The sequence below is a fragment of the Pristis pectinata genome, chromosome 7 (genome assembly GCF_009764475.1).
Source record: "Pristis pectinata isolate sPriPec2 chromosome 7, sPriPec2.1.pri, whole genome shotgun sequence".
NCBI lineage: Eukaryota > Metazoa > Chordata > Chondrichthyes > Rhinopristiformes > Pristidae > Pristis > Pristis pectinata.
Window position 1 is genome coordinate 42,228,773 of NC_067411.1, and position 23,009 is coordinate 42,251,781.

Genomic DNA, 23,009 nt, shown 5'->3' on the forward strand with positions numbered 1-23,009 from the left:
TCAGATTTCTGAAAGGTCTGTGAACTGATGAACATTACCTCGTTATTCCTTTTATTTGCACTATTTAGTTATTTCGTAATTTATGGTAATTTGCACTGTACTGCTGCTGCAAAACAACAAATTTCACAACATGTAAGTCGGTGATAATAAATCTGATTCTGATTACCACAATGCTATTACCTGTCAACACCAGCCATATAATAACCCATGAACAATCAACTTGGAGGCTTCTAAGTTTAACTTTCAAATCATTTTACAACACAAAATGAGTATATTTGGTACTGATAGATCTTGTCAATTTTTTAAGAAGGTTGCCAAGTGACCAAAAAATATTACAGTGTGTGTTTGTTTCCATTTTCTGTGCTTGAAAGTTAACATTTATGAGTTTATTGCATGTTTGCTTATCAGCTGGGAATCTTTATAAGTGCTTTCTTTTCCAGCCTAATGCAATTGCTGATTCCAACTTTGTATCATGTGAAATATCCAGCTGAAAAAACCAGAGGAGCATCTGTTTTCAACTTGGGAGAGAAACCAGAAATTGTTCAGCAGTTATTAGACTTTATGTTGGATGTTCTGTTGATGCCTTATGGGTACGTAAAAGAATGTAAGATACAGAAGCAGAAATAATTCATTTGGTCCCCTTATGTCTGTTCCCATATTTTATAAGACCATAGCTGATCTTTTTCCTTTGTGTTATCCCTTGATATCAAAAAAATCTATCAACACCTGAGCCTCCGCAGCCATCCAGAGTAAAACATTTTCAAAAATTTATTATGCTCTGGGTGAAGAAATTTCTTATCATCTTTATCCAGAATAACTAATACCATCTGTATATCATTGGCTATCCTGGATATTTAATGCTTGGTCATCTCATCCACATCATTTATATAGGTTGTGAATAGTTGGGGCTGCTGGCACAGATTTTTTTGAGTATCCCACTGGTCACAGCCTCCTTATCTGAAAATTAACCTGTTTCTTTTCAATTTTTCGTCCAGTAACCAATTCTTAGGGCACGTTATTACATTACCTGCAATACTATTTTAGCAAGGTCTTTGACCAAGTCCTGCAAGGTAGGCCAGTCCAGGAGGTTTGATCACAGGGGATTCAGGGTGAGCTAACCAACCGGATGCAAAATTGGCTTGATAGAAGGAACCAGAAGATGATAGTAGGAGGTTATTTTTCAGATTGGAAACCTGTGGCCAGTGGTGTGCCACAGGGATCAGTGCTGGGTCCCCTGTTGTTTGTTAAACAATTTGGATGAGTATGTAGGTGGCATGAGTAGTAATGTTCCGGATGACACCATAATTGGTGATGTAGAAGATTATTTTAGATTACAACAGGATTTATATTAATTGGGAAAGTGGGCAAAGGAATGGCAGTTGGAATTTAACTTGGACAAGTGTGAAGTGATGCATCTTGGGAAGTTAAACCAGGGCGGGACATGCACAGTGAATGGCAGGGTTCTGGGGAGTGTTGTGAAACAGAGAGATCTAGGTGTACAAGTACGTAGTTCCCTGAAAATGCTGACACAATTAGACAGGGTGGTCAAGAAAGCATAAAAGTTGGGACATCATATTACAGCTGTACAAGATAATGGTGGAACTGCACTTGGAGTTTGTGTGCAGTTCTGGTCGCCATACTATAAGAAGGAGGTGATTAAGCTAAAAAAAAGTGCAGGAAAGATCCACAAGGATGTTGCAGGGACTGGAGGGTTTGAGTTATAAGGAGAGACTGGATATGCTGGGACTGTTTTCCCCGGAGTGAAAGAAGCTCGGGTGACAATATAGTGCTTTATAAAATCATGAGGGCCATAGATAAGATGGAAAGCTGGAGGGCATAGATTTAAGGTGAGATGGGAACAATTCAAAGGGGACTCAAGGGGCAAGTTTATCACACAGAGAGTGGTGGATATATAGAATGAGCTGCCAGAGGAAGTGGTAGAGGCAGGTACAATTAAAACAGTTAAAAGGCATTTGGACAGGTACATGAATAGGAAAGGTTTAGAGGGATATCGGTTAAATGCAGGCAAATGGGACTAGCTCAGGTAGGCACCTTGGTCAGCATGGGCGAGTCAGGCTGAAGGGCATGTTTCTGTGCTGTATAACTCTGACTCTGTGACCATCTACTGTAATCTTGTTTAAAAATGTCTTGTGCTAGACCTTGTGAAAGACTTTCTCAATGTCCAAATACACCACATCTACTACTTGCCCTTTATCTGTTCTGCTAGATATCTCAAAAAGCAATAAAAGATTTGTCAAACATAATTTTCCATTCATTAATCCATGTTGACTCTTCTCACTCCTTCAATTATTTCCTAATAAATCAGTGTTGTTTTCGTAAGAGCTGGTTTTATTACAGAACCAAAACAGAGCAGCCTCTTTACCAATCTCAGTTAAGGTGCATGTTTATTTTATAGCTGCATTTCTACAATTCTGATGAGTAAAATATTGAGAGCCATTCTATTCGCATGTCTTGATGAGGAATGAAGAGTTTTTAGAATGATTATCAGCATATTGATACAGACCCAGAGATGACTGTAACAAGGAATGATTTCTCACATTATTAATTTTAGCGGTCACCAGGGAGGCTTGGAGAAACTAACAGGGTGTTAGATTTAACACAATCTATCAAGTGCATCAAAAGCCCTGTGCACTTTAATGCACTTCAGCATCTAAATTTGAAGCAAGGTTTAATTAGGCAGTCTGATGAGCTGAGCTGGTGCTTGAGTCTTCACTGCTAGTACATGCTGACAGTATTTGAATTGCTAAAAAATAAAACCAAAAAGCTTGCCTCTGTATCCTCCTTCACAACTTCAGGATATCCCATAATGTCTTGGCGTGTACTTCTAAAGTGTACTAATTGTAAAACAGCAGTTAATTGGCACACAGCACAGCACCCACAAAAAAGCAACAAGTGATTGACCTGATCTGTTTAGTGATGCTGAAAAATAAATATTAGCTAGGAAAGAAGGGACAAATGCCCTGATTTTCAGAGTAATTTATGGTTGGGATCTTTTAGCTGAGATGGCAGGCAGGACCTCAGTTTAACATCTGCAAGTTGGCTACATAGCATTCCCCAAGTAATGTAGATTCTGGGCTCCAGTGTCTGGATAGGACTTTAACTCTATGTCTCAGGATTTTACCAGATGAGCTGTTGCCGAATCTAGAGAGCCAGCCACGTTATACTTTTTAATTAAAAGGTGTCTTGGCTTTTGTGACGTTGCAGCAATGTTCTCCACTACTGGCCTAACTAACAAACCAGTTAAAATTTGTGTGCAGCCTGGTTCTCCACTATGTAGTCCATTTACCTGTGGAGACATCTAAAGTGTAGGTATTTTGTGTATGTGCTCCTCAAGTTTGGAAATTAATCTCCAAGAATCTCAAAATTAACTCTTCATCTCATGAACTCTGGCCCTTCAGGTCGGTCTTAATTGGTTCATGTGTGTCCAATGTTGGGGCTGCCCATGCACTGATTGGATACTGTGGCCTGAAAGGTCATGAGGTGAACACATTTGTAAAGTTCCCAGGTATGGTAAGTGCAACGAAGTGGTCTCCTGACATCACTGTCATTTTGTTACATTGAGTGCTTCCATTGGTCATCATGAAGTTTGTTATACATTGGTGCATTGTACAAAAGTCAAAATTTGAGGGAATTCCTTTAACCAATCAAGCAGAAATATTTCTCTTAAATTATGCTTCAGATTTGCTGACCATTCCACTAGCATTGATCACTGGGTTATAGGTATAAGGCAGAATTTCTGGGAAAATAAAGCTGCCTTGGAATCCATTTGTATAATTTTTAATATCTAGCAATAAACTCTCTTGCATCTTGTAAGGTAATCAAGTTGTCTATTTAATCTAAACTATCCTCCCTGTAATTACACTTGCTTCTTAAACTATTTTCAATGACTTGTGCAGCAAAATTTTTTATGTTGCATCTGACAATTGGTTCTCACTTTAGGTTTGTATTGAGTGAACCCCAAAGTCGGCCAAGTCAAGGTCCGCAGCAAGGGGTTAGTGGTGTTGGGCTTGCTCAGCCACCACCAGGCATGAGTTCATATGCAGCTAAACGTGTTGTTGGTGATAACCCCTGGACAGCCGAACAGTTGGAACAGGTAAAGAATTTGTATCGATAGATTACCTCAAGAAGTCTATTGCAATGTATTCCCTCTTTCTGCTCTGTTGAATCTAAATTTGTCCACACTTGCACAGCTAGCAATTCTAATGGGACCACACCATTATAACCCACTCCATTGACTTACATATTTCTACAGATTTTCCAGTTGGTCATTATTGATTTTAAACTGGAAGATAATCAGTTTTCTTTCCTTGCTTTAATATTCCTCACCCAACTAAATGAAAATAATGGGGCACTTCTCATTGTGTAGTTAGTCTCTGCTAGGAGGGTTTACTTTTCTTCAGACAAGTAAAATCTATGCTGTTGCACTGTTGGTTGATTTATGAAGATACATTGGTGGAATTAAACTGGCCTTTAAGTATACTTCCTTGCACCACTACCCTGTGCACAACCCTCCCGCCTCACCAATCCTCCAGAACAGGAGCAAGCTTCTTGCATGTCTCACAAAGCTCATCCATGAACTGATGAATGGGAGAGTTGTTCTAAAATTTGTATGTGATATTAATGGAGACCAACCCTAAATAAAAAGTGTGTCCGATGTATAGAGATTGGGCACCCAGCCCAGGCAAATTGTTTTTATAAAAGCTTGGTGTTTTCTATCTGTAAAAAAAAGATTTGGCTCTTTAAATTCATTCCATAAACTGCCCCAGTCTTCATGTTTCTTCTCTCATGTCCCAATTTTAACCATAGAATTGCTTATGTTTATATTGTTAATCGAGATCCAGCAGCAATAGATAACTGTGTGAGCACAATATTTGTGTATATCAATTCCAAAGTTTAAAAGGACTGTAGTTATAAATCTAGTAGTGTCTTTGTTTATAAGGATGTTAGTCTGGCCATGGCCTTCTTGTGATGTGGAAAGAATTTCGTTAAAGGCAGTTGATGCCAAATGCCCATTGCTGGACAATACTGCTGAGATAAGAGGTGAGCGCCTTGTTCAACCTCAAGTATACTTTCAGCCATTGCTGTTTACGTTTATAACCACAGAGACTCCATCTATTTATTGAAATAGAAATCTTCAGAGTAATACATAAGGGCAGCACCGTAGTATAGCGGTTAGCGTAACGCTATTACAACGCCAGCGACCAGGTTCACTGCCACTGTTGGCTGTAAGGAATTTGTACATTCTCGCTGCGTCTGTGTGGAGTTCCTTCATGTGGTCTGGTTTCCTCCCACATTCCAAAGATGTACAGGTTAGGAGCTGTGGGCATGCTATGTTGGCGCTGGAAGAGTGGCAACACGTGTGGGCTGCCCCCCAGCGCATTCTCAGTAACGTAAAAAGATGCATTTCACTATGTTTCGATGCACATGTGGCTAATAAATAAATACAGTTCAGAATCAGACACATTAGTCCACCGTGTCCATGTAAGTAGCTCTTGACCTCTGTCATTCTGTTCCTTTGCAATTTAATTGTTCATCTAGATACTTCTGAAATGTGAGTACTTACATCTGTTGTATCAAGCAATGTGTTCCAGGTTCCAACCACACGCTGAGTGGAAAAAATTCTTCCTCAGATCCTATCTAAGCCTCTTGCTCCTTACCATAAACCTACACCCTTTAGTTTTACACATCTCTGTTAAGCAGAAAAGTTTCCGACTAACTACCCTACCTCTGCCCCTCATAATTTTGTATACTTCTATCAGGTCCTCCCTCAACTTCTTCCACCTCAAGGAATACAAACCCAGCTTTTCCCATGTCGCCTCATAACTAAAATGTACTGTCCAAGGCAACATCATAATGAATCTCCTCCTCAATCTTTCCAGTGCAATCATGTCCTTCCTATAGTGTGGCAACCAGAACTGCATAGAGTACTCCAGCTGTGACCTGACCAATATTTTATAAAGTTGAACCATAATCTCCCTGCTCTTGTATTCTCTGCTCTGGTCAATGAAGGAAAATATCACATATGTCACCTTTGCCACGCTATATACCTGTACTGCTTGTGCATCAATGACATCCTGCTCCTTAATACACCCTAGTGCCCTACCATTCATTATGTTTGTGCTATTCTTACCAATTGATAAATATTCTCTTGCAACCTAAGACTACCCTTCTCACTACCAATAACACCACCAACTTTGATGTAATCTGCAAATTTACTAATCATACCTCCAGTATTACAATCCAAATAGTTATGCATATAACAAACAGTGAGGGTCCTAGCATGAATCCTGTGTTGTACCACCGGTCACAGGCTTCCAGTCACAAAACAACTCTGTCGTCACCCTCCTATTACCAAACTAATTTTGGATGCAATTTGCTAATGTCCCTTGAATCCCATGGGCTCTGAGCTCTTGGACCAGTTTCCCATAAGAGACTATGTCAATGGACTTAAATACAGCCTGCGTCAATCATATTGCCCTTGTCAATACGGTTTGTTACCTCTGAAAAAATTCAATCAAATTGGTCAGACAGGATCTTCCCCTAACAAAGCCATGATGACTATTTTTGATTAATCCTGCCTCTCCAAATGTAGATTAATTCTCTTCCTCAGAAGTTTTTCCAGTAACTTCCCTGCCGTTAATGTTTGACTCACAGGCCTGTAATTACCAGGGTTATCCCTGCTGGCTTTAAATAGAGCTTTTTTTCAGTTAATGTTAGTGATCTTGCATTTGGCAGAAAACTAGAGTGAGATGTCAGTGATTGCAGCCGATTTGAAGAAACGTGACCCTTTGAGCAAATTGTTTTTAAAATCACACATTGTCTAAGACATTATTAATTGAAATTAGTAAGCCTCATAGGAAAACAAAACTATCAGGTGGAGAGTTAGTAGGCAGGGGATAATGAGACTAAAAACACACGCACACGCACACACACATATGTTTATCCATCCCAATTCAAAATCATACAGTCTTTTGTTTTATATTTCAGTTATAGATTCCCAAGTCCACGTTGTTAACATGAAACTGCCTACAGAAGCTTCTGCTATATGTCAATGAAATAATATATATTCTTTCCCTGGAAAAATGACCCATTAATGACTTGCGTGCAGATATCAGCAGCACTAGTAAGAGGCATTAAAATGTTGCAGTACCATCATGAGCATGTGGGGAAGGATGGTAAGCAATACAAAAAAAAATCAGGAACCTAGACCACAGCCAGATTCACCTAATGCTGATTATGTGGGTGTTACACTTGCATAACCCCAGAATGATAGAGCCTAGAGAGGGAGTAGTTCATATAATCCTCTGCTGCATTTTCATTAAGAATTCATAAACATAGGGTTGGACAGTTAATGATTAAAACTAATTATTTCAGATAATCTTACTTCTTGAAATTTGCAGGAAAGAGTTTGAAGGGGAATGTACATTTAAGATATTACAAAAAGAAATTAATAATTAAGCCTCCTTAAAAAATGAAATGGTGCAGGAATTCCATCTAGACTATGCCACACAAGTTCGCTTGATCACAAATGTGAAACAGCAATTACCATCGAATGGGGAAAATGGACAGTGAGCATAGTGGCACAGACAGGAAGTATGAGCAGATATTCAATTGTTGATGTACAGTTTTAAGTTGTCTTTCATCACAACACAGATTGTCAGCACTTCAGTCTATCATTAGTTGATGCACTAATAACTCAAGGACTTTTTGTGGCTGTATGAGGATGTAATCAGAAAAAAACAACTTTGGTGAGGCAAAAGAATATGGCTTGGAGAAATCTGAAATAAAAGTAATGTTGTAATATTTAGTAGGTCAGGCCGTGCCTGTGGAGAGAGAAACATGGTTAATGTTTCATGGCCTACTGATTATTTTCACCATAGTCTGTTTTTATTTTAGTAAAACTAATTCATTTTAATTAATTCCAAAAAATAGTGCAAATTAGGAATTCTGAAATTCATCCAAGCAGAACAGATACCAGAAAGTGAAGCAATTGTTCATTTGGTGGTCGCTTCAAGTGACACCCGGCACAGCGTGGCAACTGCTGCAGATATGGAGGTGAAAAGCTGTCAGAGGTAAGAAACGGGGCTTCCATATAGACCCATTACTTAGAAATATTTACCATGCTTGAAGGATTCTTTCAGCAATGTAATTTATATAACTTCCTTTAATGGTACTGAAATTTTCAAATCTGAAAAATCTTGCATGTCATTTTAGATGGGCTGAAATGGAAAATAGATATTCTCTTGTCTGTTCTGCTAAGTGAGAACTGACTCATCACCACCATTACAAAGTAGTTAAAAGAAGCAACAAACCAGTGGCTTGCATCCAACCTAGCCCTGTTTTGCATCTATTCTCAAGGAAACCAAGCTGTTTTCCATTGCTTCATACGATATGAATCCATTATGGCAATTCAGCACCTGACAGGTCATGTTTCAGCTCAAGACCTCATAGAGCATTGAACAGTACAGCACAGGAACAGGCTCTTCAGCCCATGATGTCTAAGCCAACCACAATGTTAATGATGCTTGAGCTTTGGGATTTAAATCTGCTGTCAACTACATCGGTAGAGTAGAACAATATAAAATTCGTTGCTCAAAAGTTGTGGTTTGCAACTGGAATTTTGTCTTTGTTCAGGTTTACTCGTTGTGACTTTTTTGACTTAATAACCTTCCCACAAATGTGTTTAAAGGAAAAGCATTGTACTTTTAATAATGTCATTGAACCTTTTCACTGCATTTATTGCATAATTGTATACAGTAATACTTTTATCTGAATTCTCTAATATTCTGGTTGGTCGGGTAGTTGAATTTGCTAAGACTTTCTAATGCAGAATGGTGGAAATGATATGAGAAATGTGTTCAACATAAAATTAATGTTCTGTAACCTTTCACAGTATAATTGACTGGAACAATCCTATTATTGTCAATAAACTCTACAAGATTTACCTGGGGGACATACCACTGAAAACAAAAGAGGTACGTTTGTTTAGTCTTCTGTTTTACCTTTCCTTCAGAGGCTCTAGTTACATTGCATCATCGACCAAACACCTGAGATTCTGCTTTCAATAGTTGACTTTAAAGAATTCTTATAATATGCTGCGGAACTCATTTAAGTAAAAACCTGAAAACAAGCAGCATGCAAAATCTCAAAGCGTGAATTCGAGATTGAATTTTTATGATCTCCTTGGTGACTGGAAACACTGGAAGGGTCAGTATTTACCACCAATCCTTAAATTATCCTTTAAAAGGTATTTGTGAGCATTCTCCTTGAAATACTGCATAAAACAACTCCTAAAGTACTATTGAGTTGGGAGTCCCAGCATTTTGAATTGTTGATGATGATGGAACAATGATAATTTTACATGTCAAAAAAGTCTTTGACCTGGAGGGAAACAGATAATGATTAGAAATTGTGCCCTCTCCAGCTAAGACTAAGTTGTTAATATACATTAGGAAAATTGGTTGTCCTAATACTGACCCTTGTGGAACTCTACTGAAAATTTCATTGTAGTCTGAAAAGCAAACGCAGTACTTTCCAGTTACTTCGCCAATTTTCAATCCATGTCCCTTATTTCAGTGGGCTCCAAACTTGATGACAGGCATATTACATGGCAGTTTATGAAACACCTTTTGGAAGTCTTTATGTATCACATTTCCCCCATTGACCTGCACTAACCCTCAGTAAAAACGAAACTGTCAGGTTAATTAGACACTATTTCCCTTCAACAAAACCACATTAGCTTTTTGCAATTAATCCACACTTGTCCTAGTGATTGCTAATTGTGACACCAAAATTGGAGTTAAACTAACCAGCCTGTGGTTACTGGATTTGATTGATGCAGTTCTCCAGTTCTCTGTCCTTACCCTGGAATCTATAAGTGTTGAGAAGATTATGGCCAGGGTCTCTCCAACTTTGTCCATTACTTCCTCTGTAACTTAGGATACATCCTATCTAAACCAGGTGATTTATCCACTTTAAGTTCAGCTGACTTTTCTATCATCTCTTCTTAGCTATTTTCAGTCCAAGCAGATACTCAATTACATATTCTCTTACCTCCTTTGGTAAAGACCAGTGTACTAATTTTTTACTTCTGCCATGCCTTTTGCCTTTGTGAGTACATTTCCTGTGTTGGGTCCACCTCTCATCTTGCAACCCTTATCACAGTCACATTGTAGTATATTTTTGGATTTTTTTTCTTTACAGTCAGTCTTTTCTCATCCTCTCTTTGTTTTTGCTCATTTACTTTTTCACTATCCTATGAACTTTCTGTAATCAGTCTGGTTTTCATTTGCATTAACCCCAGCTGTCTATCACATACTTTTTATTTCCTGCTATATTTTTATCAATATTATCAGGGAGCTCTGGCTTTAAACTTGCTCACACTTCTCCTCTTTGGTGTTTCTAAGACTAGCTGAAACATCTCCATTTTAAAGGCCACTTATTATTTAATTGCAGTTTTGCTTGCCAAGCTTTAATTCCAAATTATACAGACCAGATCTCAGCACTCCAATATTCTCAATAATTAATACCATCACTCACCCTCCTTTGCTTTCCTATCTTTCCCGAACACCCTGTATCCAAGAATATTTAGAACCCCATTCCTGCCCTTTTTTTAGCCAGGTTTCTGTTTTTGCCACAGCATCACAATTACCAGTGGTTAATTGCTTCTGCAGCTCAGCAACCTTCTGGAAAGCTGTGGCTGTCATTAATGTCCACTCATCCTCTGGTATTTGCCCATTCTCATTCCAGATGGGAGTGTTTCATGGAGCAGTAACTTCATGTCATTCACATACGTCATGTAACTTAAAGGCTGGAGGTTTGTTGTGACAATGTTATCTGGACTGGTATTTTTAATCTTGTCCCTCCAGACAATCACTTCTGTATAAACTGCAATTCTCACTTGTAAATATTGTATTTTTAAATGCATATAATTAATGTAAACAGTGAAATGAGAAGAGTGGGTATCAAAGATTCAAATTGTAATTTTCACCTGAGTCATTTTCTCACCCAGATTTTTTTTTTAACTATTTCCAAGACTGAATGGCTGAAAGTGTATGGAATTGTGTTGTGTCTTTACAGCTGCCCAGATGACTTAAAGGATAAATGCACTGGCTTTATAGATCATATTTGATCTTGGCTAAATTAACTGATTTTAGCACTATTGAACTGGGAGGGGGGGGGGATGTAGAGACTGGCACACCCTCCCTTCCCTCCCACGTGTCCCCCTATTCTCCCCCATCCCACCCTTTTTTCTCTTGATATCTGTTTTCTACCTACCACCCACCAGCTGCTGTCTCCCAATTCCACCTCTGCTTCTCCCCCACCTGGCTCTATCTGCTTATTATCTCCCTCCTCACCTGGTTCCACCTATTGCCTATCAACTTCTATCTCACCCCTCCCTTTTGCCCCTTTATATTGGCTGTCTTGCCTCTACACTCTGAGTCCTGATGCAGAGTCTCCTCCCAAAATGTCGACCATCCCTCTGCTTCTACAGATGCTGCATGACCCACTGACTTCTTCCAGCAGTTTGCTTTTTGTTCTATTTTAATGTTTTTTTTAATATGAGCTGTTTTATTTCAGTCTATATTGTCTGTAACATTCATTGAACTTTGTTTTTCCAGTCTTAGTTACCAACTGAATTCATGCTAATCTTTTGCAGGGAGCAGCTTTAAAGCCTGAGCTAAAACGGGAGCCAGTTAGCACCAGAGTAAAATTGAAGATTCTCCCTCATTTAATGCGGTCCAGGCAGGCAGCAGAGACATTCCCAGCCAGTATACAGGTATTAATGTCATTATGCTTGCTTTCTTTTAAACCAACTGAAGATTTGTTTCGGGAAAGTGTATATGCAATGAAAAAATCTTATAACCAAAAAGGATTGAATTTTGGGCTTTGCCAGTCCATCTTGCCTCCCCCCTTGCTTGACCGTACAAGATTTGTTTAATGCAATTCCATGTCTCCTATAGGTTATCCAGGGTGCAGTATTGGCAATGAAATGTGAATCAAAGCATAAGTAGCCCTGCAACATCCTCTCCTGCAGCTTTTCTGGACCTTTCACATGGAGAAAATGAATCTAGTGCATTCTTTTCTTAGGAATATAATAACTTAATCTCCATTTACAGGGCTGTTCCATGGAGTTCTATATACAGAATCAAATGAGTCAGTGAACTGCTGCAATTTAGCACCAGGAGATCTGCTTGCAGTTTGTGTCCATTGAAATAATCCTTGCTGGTGTTTTTGTCTGCTTTGAAGACTCGTGCATCTTGAAGTTTCAGCTGTGATCATTAAAGAGAGGGAAAGGGTGGAAATGAAATAAATGCAGCTAAAAACAGTGAAGGTTAATTGGAGATTTAATAGATGTGTTCAAAATTATGAAAGGCGTTGAGAATCTAAGTTAGAACAAATTCTTGCTTCTGAGAAGCTGATCATGAACCAAGAAGCACACACTTAAAGTAGTTAGTAATAGAAGAGAGAAGAAGAGTTTTTCCAAGTTGTTTTCTGGAAATCAAAAAGATGCAGATGCTGGAAATTTTAAATAAAAACAGAAAATGCTGGAAACACTTTGGAAGTCACGTAGCATCAGTGGAAAGAGAAATAGAGATAACATTTCAGGTCAAACACTCATCTGAACTGAGAAAGTGAGAAAATAAGTACTTTTAAATTTTGGGTTGGTGTTGACGCTAGAGCAAAAAGAATATCTCTGATTGGATAAGGCCAGCATTGCCAAGGTGATCCAGGTGTTTATATAGCCATCTAGAATCCATTGCCTGAAAGGCTGGTAGATATAGATTTAGTAGTAAGTTTTAATAGGGAATTGGATAGTTTGTCAGGTCTATGGAAAACAGGCAGGTGAGTGGAGCAAATTGGATCATTCAACTAGCACAGGCACAATAGAACAATGAACATTTAAAAATTGAAGTGCAGTAGATACCTCAGAGGAAATTTTCACCAAATATTGAATCATTATGCAGCATACAGTATTAGTTTTCTCCATATAGGTGGTGACGAACCTCTGCTCACTATCTGCAGTAATTATTAACTTGGCGCATCTGAAGCTAATTTTCAGTACTTTGGAATGTACTATTTGTTTGAATTCCTCACAGGACTGTGAGCAGTATACAAAATACAGGAATTGACTATTTGCTAGAAAATACTACATTGAAAAAATGCTCAAAAATGTGTTATCTTGAATTTATTGCAGGATGCTTTAATCCATTGTTATCACCATTCAGAAATGAATGGGCTGATTTCTTGAATCTTGCTTCTTCTGTGACTGTAAATATAATGTCTATTAAAACTATGATGGGGGGTTGGAATTAGATGAGGTTTCCATTTCTGTGGAATTCAAAACTAATGATCACAAATTCATTAAGGATCTCGGGCAATGATTAAAGCAAATAGCTTTAAATGAATATATGCTATGCAAGTATAGGCAAGAGACAGAAATTGAAGGATATGTTGAGTCAGTAGAGTGAATAGAGACTTATCCAAAGTCTGACCACTAATTACAAAGGTACTGTTTCTGTGCTGTAAGAGGTGCATAATTTTCATAATGTCAGAGTACTTTTCCATGAATTTAATGTAGTGCATGTAATTTTCTTTTACAAAATACACTGAGGTTCCTGAATATTAGTGCAAACTTGGAAAATTATGCTGGGACTTCACAAATTGTTCAAACCCAAAAAAAAGATGGTAAAATGGGGATTAATTTGACCAAAAACTATTAATTGTGTATGTGAGGATATTGATCTGTTTACATTGTCATTATTCACAGTCTTGTTTTCACAGGTGGTATACGATGGACTGTTTGGTGCCAATACAAATGCCAAGCTGAGAGGACTAAGCCTACAATTTGTACACCATATATGTTCAGTGTAAGTTCTAATATTTTGAAGAACTATTGGGCCAGAGTTTACAAACTGTGGCAATGTAAAGACTTGCTCATGACACCCAAAAAAAAAGATCTAGCAATCTTTAAGGCATAACATTTTTCTGATATTGGTTGTTCTCGTGCATCAGCTCAAAGGGATTTCTGGAACCAAGCAATGTTATCAAGCAGCCAAAGCATTTGAAAATTCTCACAAGCCAGCAAACCATGAAGTAAAAAGCACAATTTTAACTAACCTTTTGTAGACATCAACTTAAAGATGGAATGTGCAGATTAAAATAAATCTGAAATATCACAATTTTCTAAAGTAAAATAACAATCTTTAATATTATTATTTGAGGAAACATATGTATGCATGTAAATTTATTTTTATGGTCAGTGACTTTGCTAAGCAGTAATTGTAGATTTAAATATCATTAAAACTTACACCACACACAGTAAAGCATATAATTCTGGGTGTTTACACAACAAAAATAGTTCATAAGAACCTGAGTTCCTTATTTGATCACTGAATATCTGAAGATAGTGATGCAGAAAGCTTCTTAGTACTACATATGGGGGAACGAGGAATCACTAAAAGTTGATGTTTTGCAGTGAAATGATGGAGAATTCTGACCATTTCACCATATTTAGAACTGCAGAATCTATGTAGGTTACAGAAAAATCTTGGGTTTAAACCTTTCTTAAAAGATATAAATAAAATGTTCTCTCAATTATCTTTAATATGTTATATAAAACAAGAGAGGAATAAGCTACATCCTGCATGTTAACTGAATTGGTAGTGCCAGACAAGAGGAGGTTGATAATTCGTCTTTTACATATTTAGAAAACTGGGGAAATCAATCAATAGAATACAAGTTGTGTGAATGTGCAGGTTCAGGTCTGTAATTCCACATACTATGAGTCTTTGATCTTTGTTAGCTGATTGGGAGGGCAGTGGGAAGGAAGAAGAGGATACGTGAATAGCCAAGGAAAAGTGGAAGCTAGCAATCAGCTGGTGCAAGTGTAACATTACCACATGCTAGGAAATAAGTCCTTGACAACACCGAGAAGAAGCTAATTAACTTGGAGGTAGGGGAAGCAAAGTAATATTTTTTAAATAATTCTGCTCCATTGAACTGTTCCACTTGTGTAGGTTACATTATCTGCTTCAATTCAACTCATAGCTAACCTTTTTTTGTTTTTCCTTTAGTATTAAGAAGGCCTAATAACATTTGATTCATCTATATTGGTTTTAAGTCAATTGAATTGACCAATTTGCCTAGCCTAATAGAAATACAGCCAATAAAGGAAATCAATTCTATTACAGATGTTTTGCCATGAGAGGTTGCTGACGTACTCCAAAATAGACACGTTATTTGTTCTGTAGCAGTTTTGAAATTTGAACATGTGGCTATCTGGTTAGAAAACTTAAATTTGCCTATACACTGACCCTAAAAGAAAGCTTAAGCACAAAACAGAAATTGTAGGAAATCATTGGCAAGTCAGGGAACATCTGTGGAGAGTTAAATAGAATCAATGTTTCACATTGATGCCCTTTCAACAGAACTAGGAAACATTAGAATGGAACAGTTTTAAGTTACAGAAAAGTGGGGAGGGTGGTGAGAACAAAGGGTATATCTGTATTAGAACGGAGACCAAGAGGGTGGTGAAGGCTTGTTAATCACATGATCTCTGGGAGGAGAGAGAGAAAAAGAGAGAACCAAAGGAGTGTTGCAAATGTAAGATACAAAACACTGCAGTTAATTGAAATCTGAAATAAAAGAGAATAATGGAACTACCCAGCAGGTCAGGCAGCATAGAGGGAGGGAGAATAAATGAGTTAACGTTACAGGTTGATGACCTTTTAAAACCAGCCAGTTCTGACACAACCTGGAAAAGCTGGTTATCTGAAATTATTAGTTCAGTGTGGCTTTAGTGGTATAATATGCCTAGAAAAATGACAAGGTGCTGCTGTTTAGGACTGTGGGCTTTGTTGTAATAGTAAAAAAATATACCAGAGGTCACAGTGAGAATTGGCTGGAGAATTAAAGTGGCAGGCTACCAGAAGTTCAGGGTCCCTCTTACAGCTAAACAGAGATGTTCTGCAAAGTGGTCCCTCAATCTGTGTTTGGTTTCTCCAACATGGTGGTCTCCTCTACACCAAAGAAACTAAATGCAGTATGGATGACCACTTTTCAGAATAGCTTTCTTCCGTCTGCAAGGGTGACGCTGACTCCCAGCTGCTAGTCCCTTTAATCTCGTATTCCTCCCACTCTGACCTCTCCATCATTGCCTCTACCATTGTTCCTGCAAAGACTAATTTAAGGTGGAGGAATGGCACCATTGCTTCTTACTAAGCACTTTACAATCTCCAGGATTAACACAGTTCAACAGTTCAGATGAACAGCTTTTCTAGTTTGATGAAATACAACAGGCCAGTTTTAACAAAAGGTCATCAACCAGTAATGTTAACTCTAGTTTTCTCTCTTTACATGTACTGCCTGACCTGCTGGGCTATTCCAGCAGCAGCAATTTATTAGTTTTAGCATGTTCTTTTATGTGTCCTCATTCATCTTTTGTATCTCCTCCAGACAGAACATTTGCAGTTAACAAGCTTTCACTACTTTCACTCGGCCAACACCACTACCTTTTGTGTCTTTCAGTCTCTCTTGATCTCCATGCTAACATAGAGATTCCCATTGTTCTCTCTGTTCATAGTTGTGACGATGCTGCCTGAACTGCATTTGTTTTTATTTTAGAACTTCAGCATCTGTAGTTATTTTTGCTTTTCAGTAACTGTAAGAAAGCTTACAAGGAGCATAACTATTGAACTTGAGTTGGAGAGCATTTGATCTTTGTTTCAAAGGAAATGTTTCATTTCTTGCTTTTCTTATCGATTTAAAACTTGAGGTTAAGTTAAGTAGATCGTTACAACATTTTCTACGTTTATTGCATTAATCCTTTTTATTGTTCACAGTTGTCCTGATAACAAAATAAAACCTTTGGGACCAATGCTTCTAAATGGGCTTACTAAATTGATCAATGAATACAAAGAGGTAAGTCTTTAGAAATCTTTGATCAACAAACTTGCTCTTCAATGGTCATCTGTTATTTTACTCTTTTTCTCTGTTTTACTCACTGTTCCTTAGGTGTTTCATCTTCAGTTGGGCTAGAGTTTCCCCATATGCTAACAATTTTCCATTTCATCATCTAAAACATCATCCTTTATCAGAAGATAATTGAACAGCATCACAACCACGTCACCCAGCAGTGGCTCTACAGCAGTTAGAAGCAGAAACTACAGAGAGAGCACTAATGCCAGCTAAAGCACTTGTACTTGCTATGCCCAGACCCAAAAATCAAATCTGGCATTGAGGTGTCCTCTTTCTATTTTCTCCCATTTCCTTTCCTCATCTGAAAACAGTGACTTACTACTGGAGAGTAATTCTGTGGCTTACTTCTACTTTGTCAGCCATGTGAAAATCCACATGTCATGTGATTGAAGTCACTAGGCTATTCACCTTTGTGCATTATTTCACAGAGTCATAGAATCATACAGCATTTGGCCCAGCTCATGCATGCCGACCAATGGGCACCCTTCCGTACTAATCCCATCTCTCAGCACTTGGTCAATAACTTTCTATGCCTAAGCATTTCAATTGCTCATCCAGATACTTAAATGCTGTCAGTAATCAAGCTATGCTTTCTAGGTACTTAACACTCTCTGGGTGAAGAAAGACCCCCTCATATCCCCTCTAAATCTCTTCCCTGTACCCTCAATTTATATCCTCTCGTTTTATCTAGCTCTGCTGGGAAGGGGGGCAGTTTCCTGCAGGCTAACCTGTCTATACCCCTCATAATTTTACATACCTCAGTCATGTCAGCTCTTAACCTCCTCCACTTCAGGAAGAATAGACTTAGCTTCTCCAGTCTTTCCTCATAACTGATCTTCTCCATCCCAGGTGACATCCCCTGCACCCGCTCTAGCACTATCACACTCTTCTTAGAGACTGGTAACCAGAACTCCACACAGTACTCCAGCTGAGGTCTGACCAAGGTTTTATAAAGTTGGAGCATAACCTCTCTATTTCTGTATTCAGTGCCCCGACTAATAAAGGCCAGTTTCCCATAAGACTTCCTAATCATGTTACCTACCTGCATTGTCACCTTCAAGGATCTATGGACTTGTACTCCAAGGTCCCTCTGTTCCTCAATACTTCCCAAGATCCCTCCATTCATGGCATATGCCCTAGCCTCATTAGTACTCCCAAATTACATCACCTCACAATTGTCTGGATTAAACTCCATCTGCCATTTTCCATCCCATTTCACCAACACATTGATATCTCTCTGCAGCCTAAGACCAACTTTCACACTATCAACAACTTCGCCAATCTTTGTCATCTGCAAACTTGCTGATCGTGCCTCCCACATCCAAGTCCAAGTCATTCATATATTTAACAGACAGGAGGGGTCTCAGCACCCCTCCTCGTGGAACACCACCAGCTACAGGCATCCAATCACAAAACAACCCTCTACCATCACACAGTCTCTATTGCCAACCAACTTTGGATTCAGTTTGCCAACTTTCCCAGGATCCCTTGGGCTCTAACCTTTTGAATCATGTGGGACCTTGTCAAAAGCCTTACTAAAGTTCATTTAAATCATATCTACTGCCCTGCTGTCATTGATACATTTTGTTAATGATCATTTTGAAAGCTAGGGACTAATCCTGTTTAATGAACTTAATTGAATTCATCAAACAAGATCTGCCCTTGATAAAGCCACGTTGGCTGTCTCTGATTAGTCCCTTACTTTCCAAGTGATCATTGATCCTCTCCCTCGGTTTTTTTTCCTGGTATCTTCCCTCCACAGATGCCAGGCTCATAAATCTATAGTTACTAGGCTTTTCCCTGCACCCTTTCTTGAAAAGCGGGATCACATTTGCTATCCTCCAGTCATTTGGTACCTCGTGACCTGCCAAGATTTTAAAAATATCAGCCAGAACCCCAGCTGTCTCTTCCCTCGCTTTCCATTGCAGCTCGGGGAATTATCCACCAATAAGCCTGCTAAGGCATCAAATACCTCCTCTTTATTCATGGAGCCCAGCACTAGACACCTTCATCTTCACTGAATTCTCCACCTACAAAGTCTGTTCCTTTGTGAATACTAAAGAAAAGTATTCATTTAGAACCTCACCTGCACCTTCTCTCTCCATGCACAAATTACCTGTTGTCCCTGTGTTTAGTATACATATTGAATGCTTTTGAATTTAACTTAATCCTGTCTGCCAGTGATCTCTCATGAACCATTTTAGCCTTCCTAATTTCCTTTCTAAGTTCCTCCCTACACTTTTTGTACTATAGCTATCATGTGCTTTTTTTCTCTTTATCCAACCCTCAGTTCCCTTGGTATCCAGGATTCCCTATGCTCGTTATCCATGGCTTTTACCTTTACAGGAACACAGTGGCCTTGCCCTCATGCTATTTCTCCTTTGAATGCTTCCCAATGTGCAGATGTAGACTTGCTTGCAAGTAGATGCTCCCAATCTACCTTTGCCAGGTCCTCCCTTATGTTTGTGAAATTGGTCTTCCCGCCCCCAATTTAAGATCTTAATTACTCATCCATCCCTATCCTTTTCCATAACCGCCTTAAATTATTAAGAGTTGTGGTCACTATTTCCAAAATGTTCCACCACTGCTGCTCCCTCCATTTGACAGCTACGTTCCCCAAGAAAGGGCCCAGTCATACTCCTTCCCTCGTTGGTCCATCTACTTACTGCATCAAAAGGCTCTCCTGGATACACTTCAAATCCTTTGTTCCCTCTGAGCCTTTAATGCTAAGACAATCCCAATTAATATTTGGGAAACTGAAATCCCCAGTACGATATCCCTATATTTTTCTTTGCACCTCTCTGATATCTGCTTTGCATATCTGTTCCTCTATCTCCTGTTGACTATTGGGAGGTTTGTAATACACCCCCAGCAAAGTGACAACACTGGCTTTGTTTCTACCCATGTGGTCTCAGTTTAGGAAACTTCTAGGATATCCACCCTCAACACTGAAATGATGTAATCTTTGGCTAACAGTGCATTACCTCTTCCCTTTTTACTCCCCCCAACCCCTGCCCTGCTCCTGAAAATTCTACACCCTGGGTTACTTCCATCCATATCCAACTAGTGTTTCAAAAGGAAGCAATTGATAGCCCTTGGGTAACCAGACTGATTCCTTTCACTGAGCCTATTTGTTGTACCTGTACTGCTTGCCAAGTAGTACAGGTATTTAGGTTTTGAATCAGAACATTTCTCTTTTAGTTGCTGACTGTCTTGTCAATTTTGCCCTTCAGCTCTTTTGTTTAAATGCAGTGCACACAAGGTGATTTAAAACTAATGATATTTGAAGATTGTTTGAATAAAAAATATTTCTTGCAAAACTCTTTTCAAATATTTCAAATATTTCCCTTACAAAACTGTTCAACACCTTAATCAATGTCTCATCCCTCTAGAAACTATAATGTATTGAATTTTAAAAAAACTTTCCTTTTATTCTGTCCAAGGATCCAAAAACTCTTTCTTTGGCATATTCAGCAGTTGGAAAAGTGTCCAGGTAAAAATTTCTAAATTTATTTGAGTTTTTTTATGTCTTAAGTTTTTATAAATAGGTAATAATTAAGTATTTATGAATAATTATTAAATGTGTTAGCTTCTAAAAGTGCAAATTATTACAAGTATTTACAAATAGAAGTTTTCTGAATTTTTGGGCAAGTATGTCTCCAGCAATGCATGGTTTTCCAAATTAATGTATTTGACTTTTCATGTTTTACATAACCCCTTGTGTTCATTTTATAGTTCACTGAATCTTATAAGTAACAAATGAGAACAATGGAGGCTTTTGTTCAAAACTCATTACATTGGCAGAGTAACCAGTAACTAGAGAACAGTTTTAAACCTGTGTCAATTGCACAGGTAATCAAAAAGTCAGAGGGAAAGGAATCGAACTGTAAATTTTAAAAGGAACTTGGACAAATAATGGATAAGCGGGTAAAGCGTAAGGAAGTAAGTTTAATTTGGACAACTGTCACTGGCACAAAATAAGCCAAATGTTGTACATGGTTCAATTCTTTGAAAAGTATAATGCAATTTGTCCTTTGTACATCTAAAACTTGAACCCTGTTGGAGGTAGTTTGAGATGGACTATGTTGCAATAGGAACAATGATATCCAGGAGCATTGGTTTAATAAATTGGACTTTACAACTTAAAATGAAGTTTCTTTTAAGATATTTTACCTTCCGCTCACATGCCAACTCAATAGAGAATACATTCTCCAATCTGTGGTGAGTTTCTGGTATATAATCTGTTTTGGGGAGCAGCAGATTTAAATCCTTCATGGTCCTCTGTTCTTTAGCAGGAGTCAAAAAGCATGGTTGGCCAGTTTTGCTGGAGTATACATCCAGCTGAAGGGCTTGCCCTGATTTAACACACAGAACGGTGTCTCTAAGTTTTCATGTGTTTTCAGCTGAAATCATGGTGACATTTGGAACAGTCTGTGATTACATACTTCAATATTACGTGGAAAACACAGGGTGGTGATGGAGGATTAAGAAGAGGGGAAGGAATTAATGCAAGCAATTTAAAGGAACAGATTCACCATGAATATACACATACATCAACTGAAAGATCATTCCCATTCAGTGATGTAAATTTTCCAATTCAAAACATGATGGACATATATGGATACTGAAACATTACATTTTCACTAAATTGTGCTTTGTTTTGCTCTCCACACATTTAGCCGTTTACCACAACTTTTCACAAAAGATTTAGCACTTGTGCAGCAGTTTTTTGAAGCTATGTGCAAGGTAAGTGGAAGTCCTCAAAAGTTTTTCTTTTATAATGTAGTGTCTGGTTGTGTTTCTAAAATATTGGAGCACAATAGTACAGCAGAGTTTATTTGCTTCATTATTAGGAAAGTCCCGATGTCAGGCTTTCCATTCAGGAAGCATTGGCTATGATGGTGGGAGCCTACTGTTCATTGCAGGGAGCTTCACTTACGCTTATGGAAGCTTTGGTGGCTGCGTATCTAGAGAAGGTATGTAAAAACTTGTACATCAGTTTATTAATATTTGGTTATAAAGAATGTTATCATAAGCTCTGCAAATCATGTTAGAACAATACAGCAATGGGAAAATGCTTTATTTTTTAGTGAGTCTTCTTATGGAGAATGTTAAAGCATTTTTAAACCCATCTGTAGTGTCCGTTGCAATAACTTTATGCATTAATGGCATGCTGTAATAACAATTATAGATGGTCATCAATTGTGGTATCCATTTATTGTCATTTTTTCATAAATTTAGGCCATGTAATGGTTTCAAATGTTAATTTAAAAATTAAAATTTATGACGGTTCACTTCAAAAAAAACATTAAACACCTTGTGTAGGAGCAAGCATCAATATTTCATCATTTGCTCTTGTTTTTCTGAACGCATGATATCATGCTGAAGCAAATTGGTCACCTGCAGAAAACTATCCTTTGGAATATTTGGAAACTAGATTAATATAGGTCAAATGCTTCTAAATTTTGAACTTCTATCAAGAAGTTATTGGGAAACTCTAGCTGTGGATGAAGAATCTCTTGGAATCCTGTTCTTATCTTTTCAGCCAGAAGTGCAAGTCCGGCAGGTTGCTGTGAAATTTGCCAGCACAGTGTTTGCCTCAGACCATATACCATCCAGATACATGTTGTTACTTGCTGCTGGAGACCCGTAAGTATTCTCTTAGAGCAGGGAAACCTAATGTAACAGCAACTACCTGCATTTATATAGCTCTGTTAATGTGGTAAGCAATGCCAGGGCCCAGCCTGTTGTCAAACAAAATCAGACCTACCTCTTGTGGAAAGATTACAACAGGTGACCAAAAGCTTGTTTAAAGAGCTAGATTTTAAGAGGGATGGTAATATTTTAGAAAGAAATTCTACTGCACAGGCCCAGTCAGATGAAGACATGATTAAAATTTGGGGTACGTAAGAAGCCAGAATTGGAGGAGCTCAAAGATTTCAATGCCATGGGATCGGAGAAGGTTATTTAGATGGAGAAGGAAGGGACATGGAGTATTTTGAAAACCA

The 23,009-nt window shown here is 38.3% G+C and overlaps 1 protein-coding gene across 1 annotated transcript in view; it reads left to right on the forward strand.

Moving 5' to 3' along the window:
- The first annotated feature begins 348 nt into the window (after positions 1 to 348).
- The window catches only part of ecpas (Ecm29 proteasome adaptor and scaffold), a 78,826-nt gene continuing 56,165 nt past the window's right edge, over positions 349 to 23,009 (forward strand). The window contains exons 1-11 of the mRNA XM_052019562.1: positions 349 to 590; positions 3,961 to 4,114; positions 7,954 to 8,093; positions 8,915 to 8,996; positions 11,681 to 11,800; positions 13,807 to 13,892; positions 16,866 to 16,944; positions 20,445 to 20,494; positions 21,681 to 21,747; positions 21,855 to 21,977; positions 22,547 to 22,650. Coding sequence (XP_051875522.1) covers positions 394 to 590; positions 3,961 to 4,114; positions 7,954 to 8,093; positions 8,915 to 8,996; positions 11,681 to 11,800; positions 13,807 to 13,892; positions 16,866 to 16,944; positions 20,445 to 20,494; positions 21,681 to 21,747; positions 21,855 to 21,977; positions 22,547 to 22,650 — 1,202 coding nt within the window. The 5' untranslated portion in view covers positions 349 to 393. The remainder of the gene's footprint in view (positions 591 to 3,960; positions 4,115 to 7,953; positions 8,094 to 8,914; positions 8,997 to 11,680; positions 11,801 to 13,806; positions 13,893 to 16,865; positions 16,945 to 20,444; positions 20,495 to 21,680; positions 21,748 to 21,854; positions 21,978 to 22,546; positions 22,651 to 23,009) is intronic.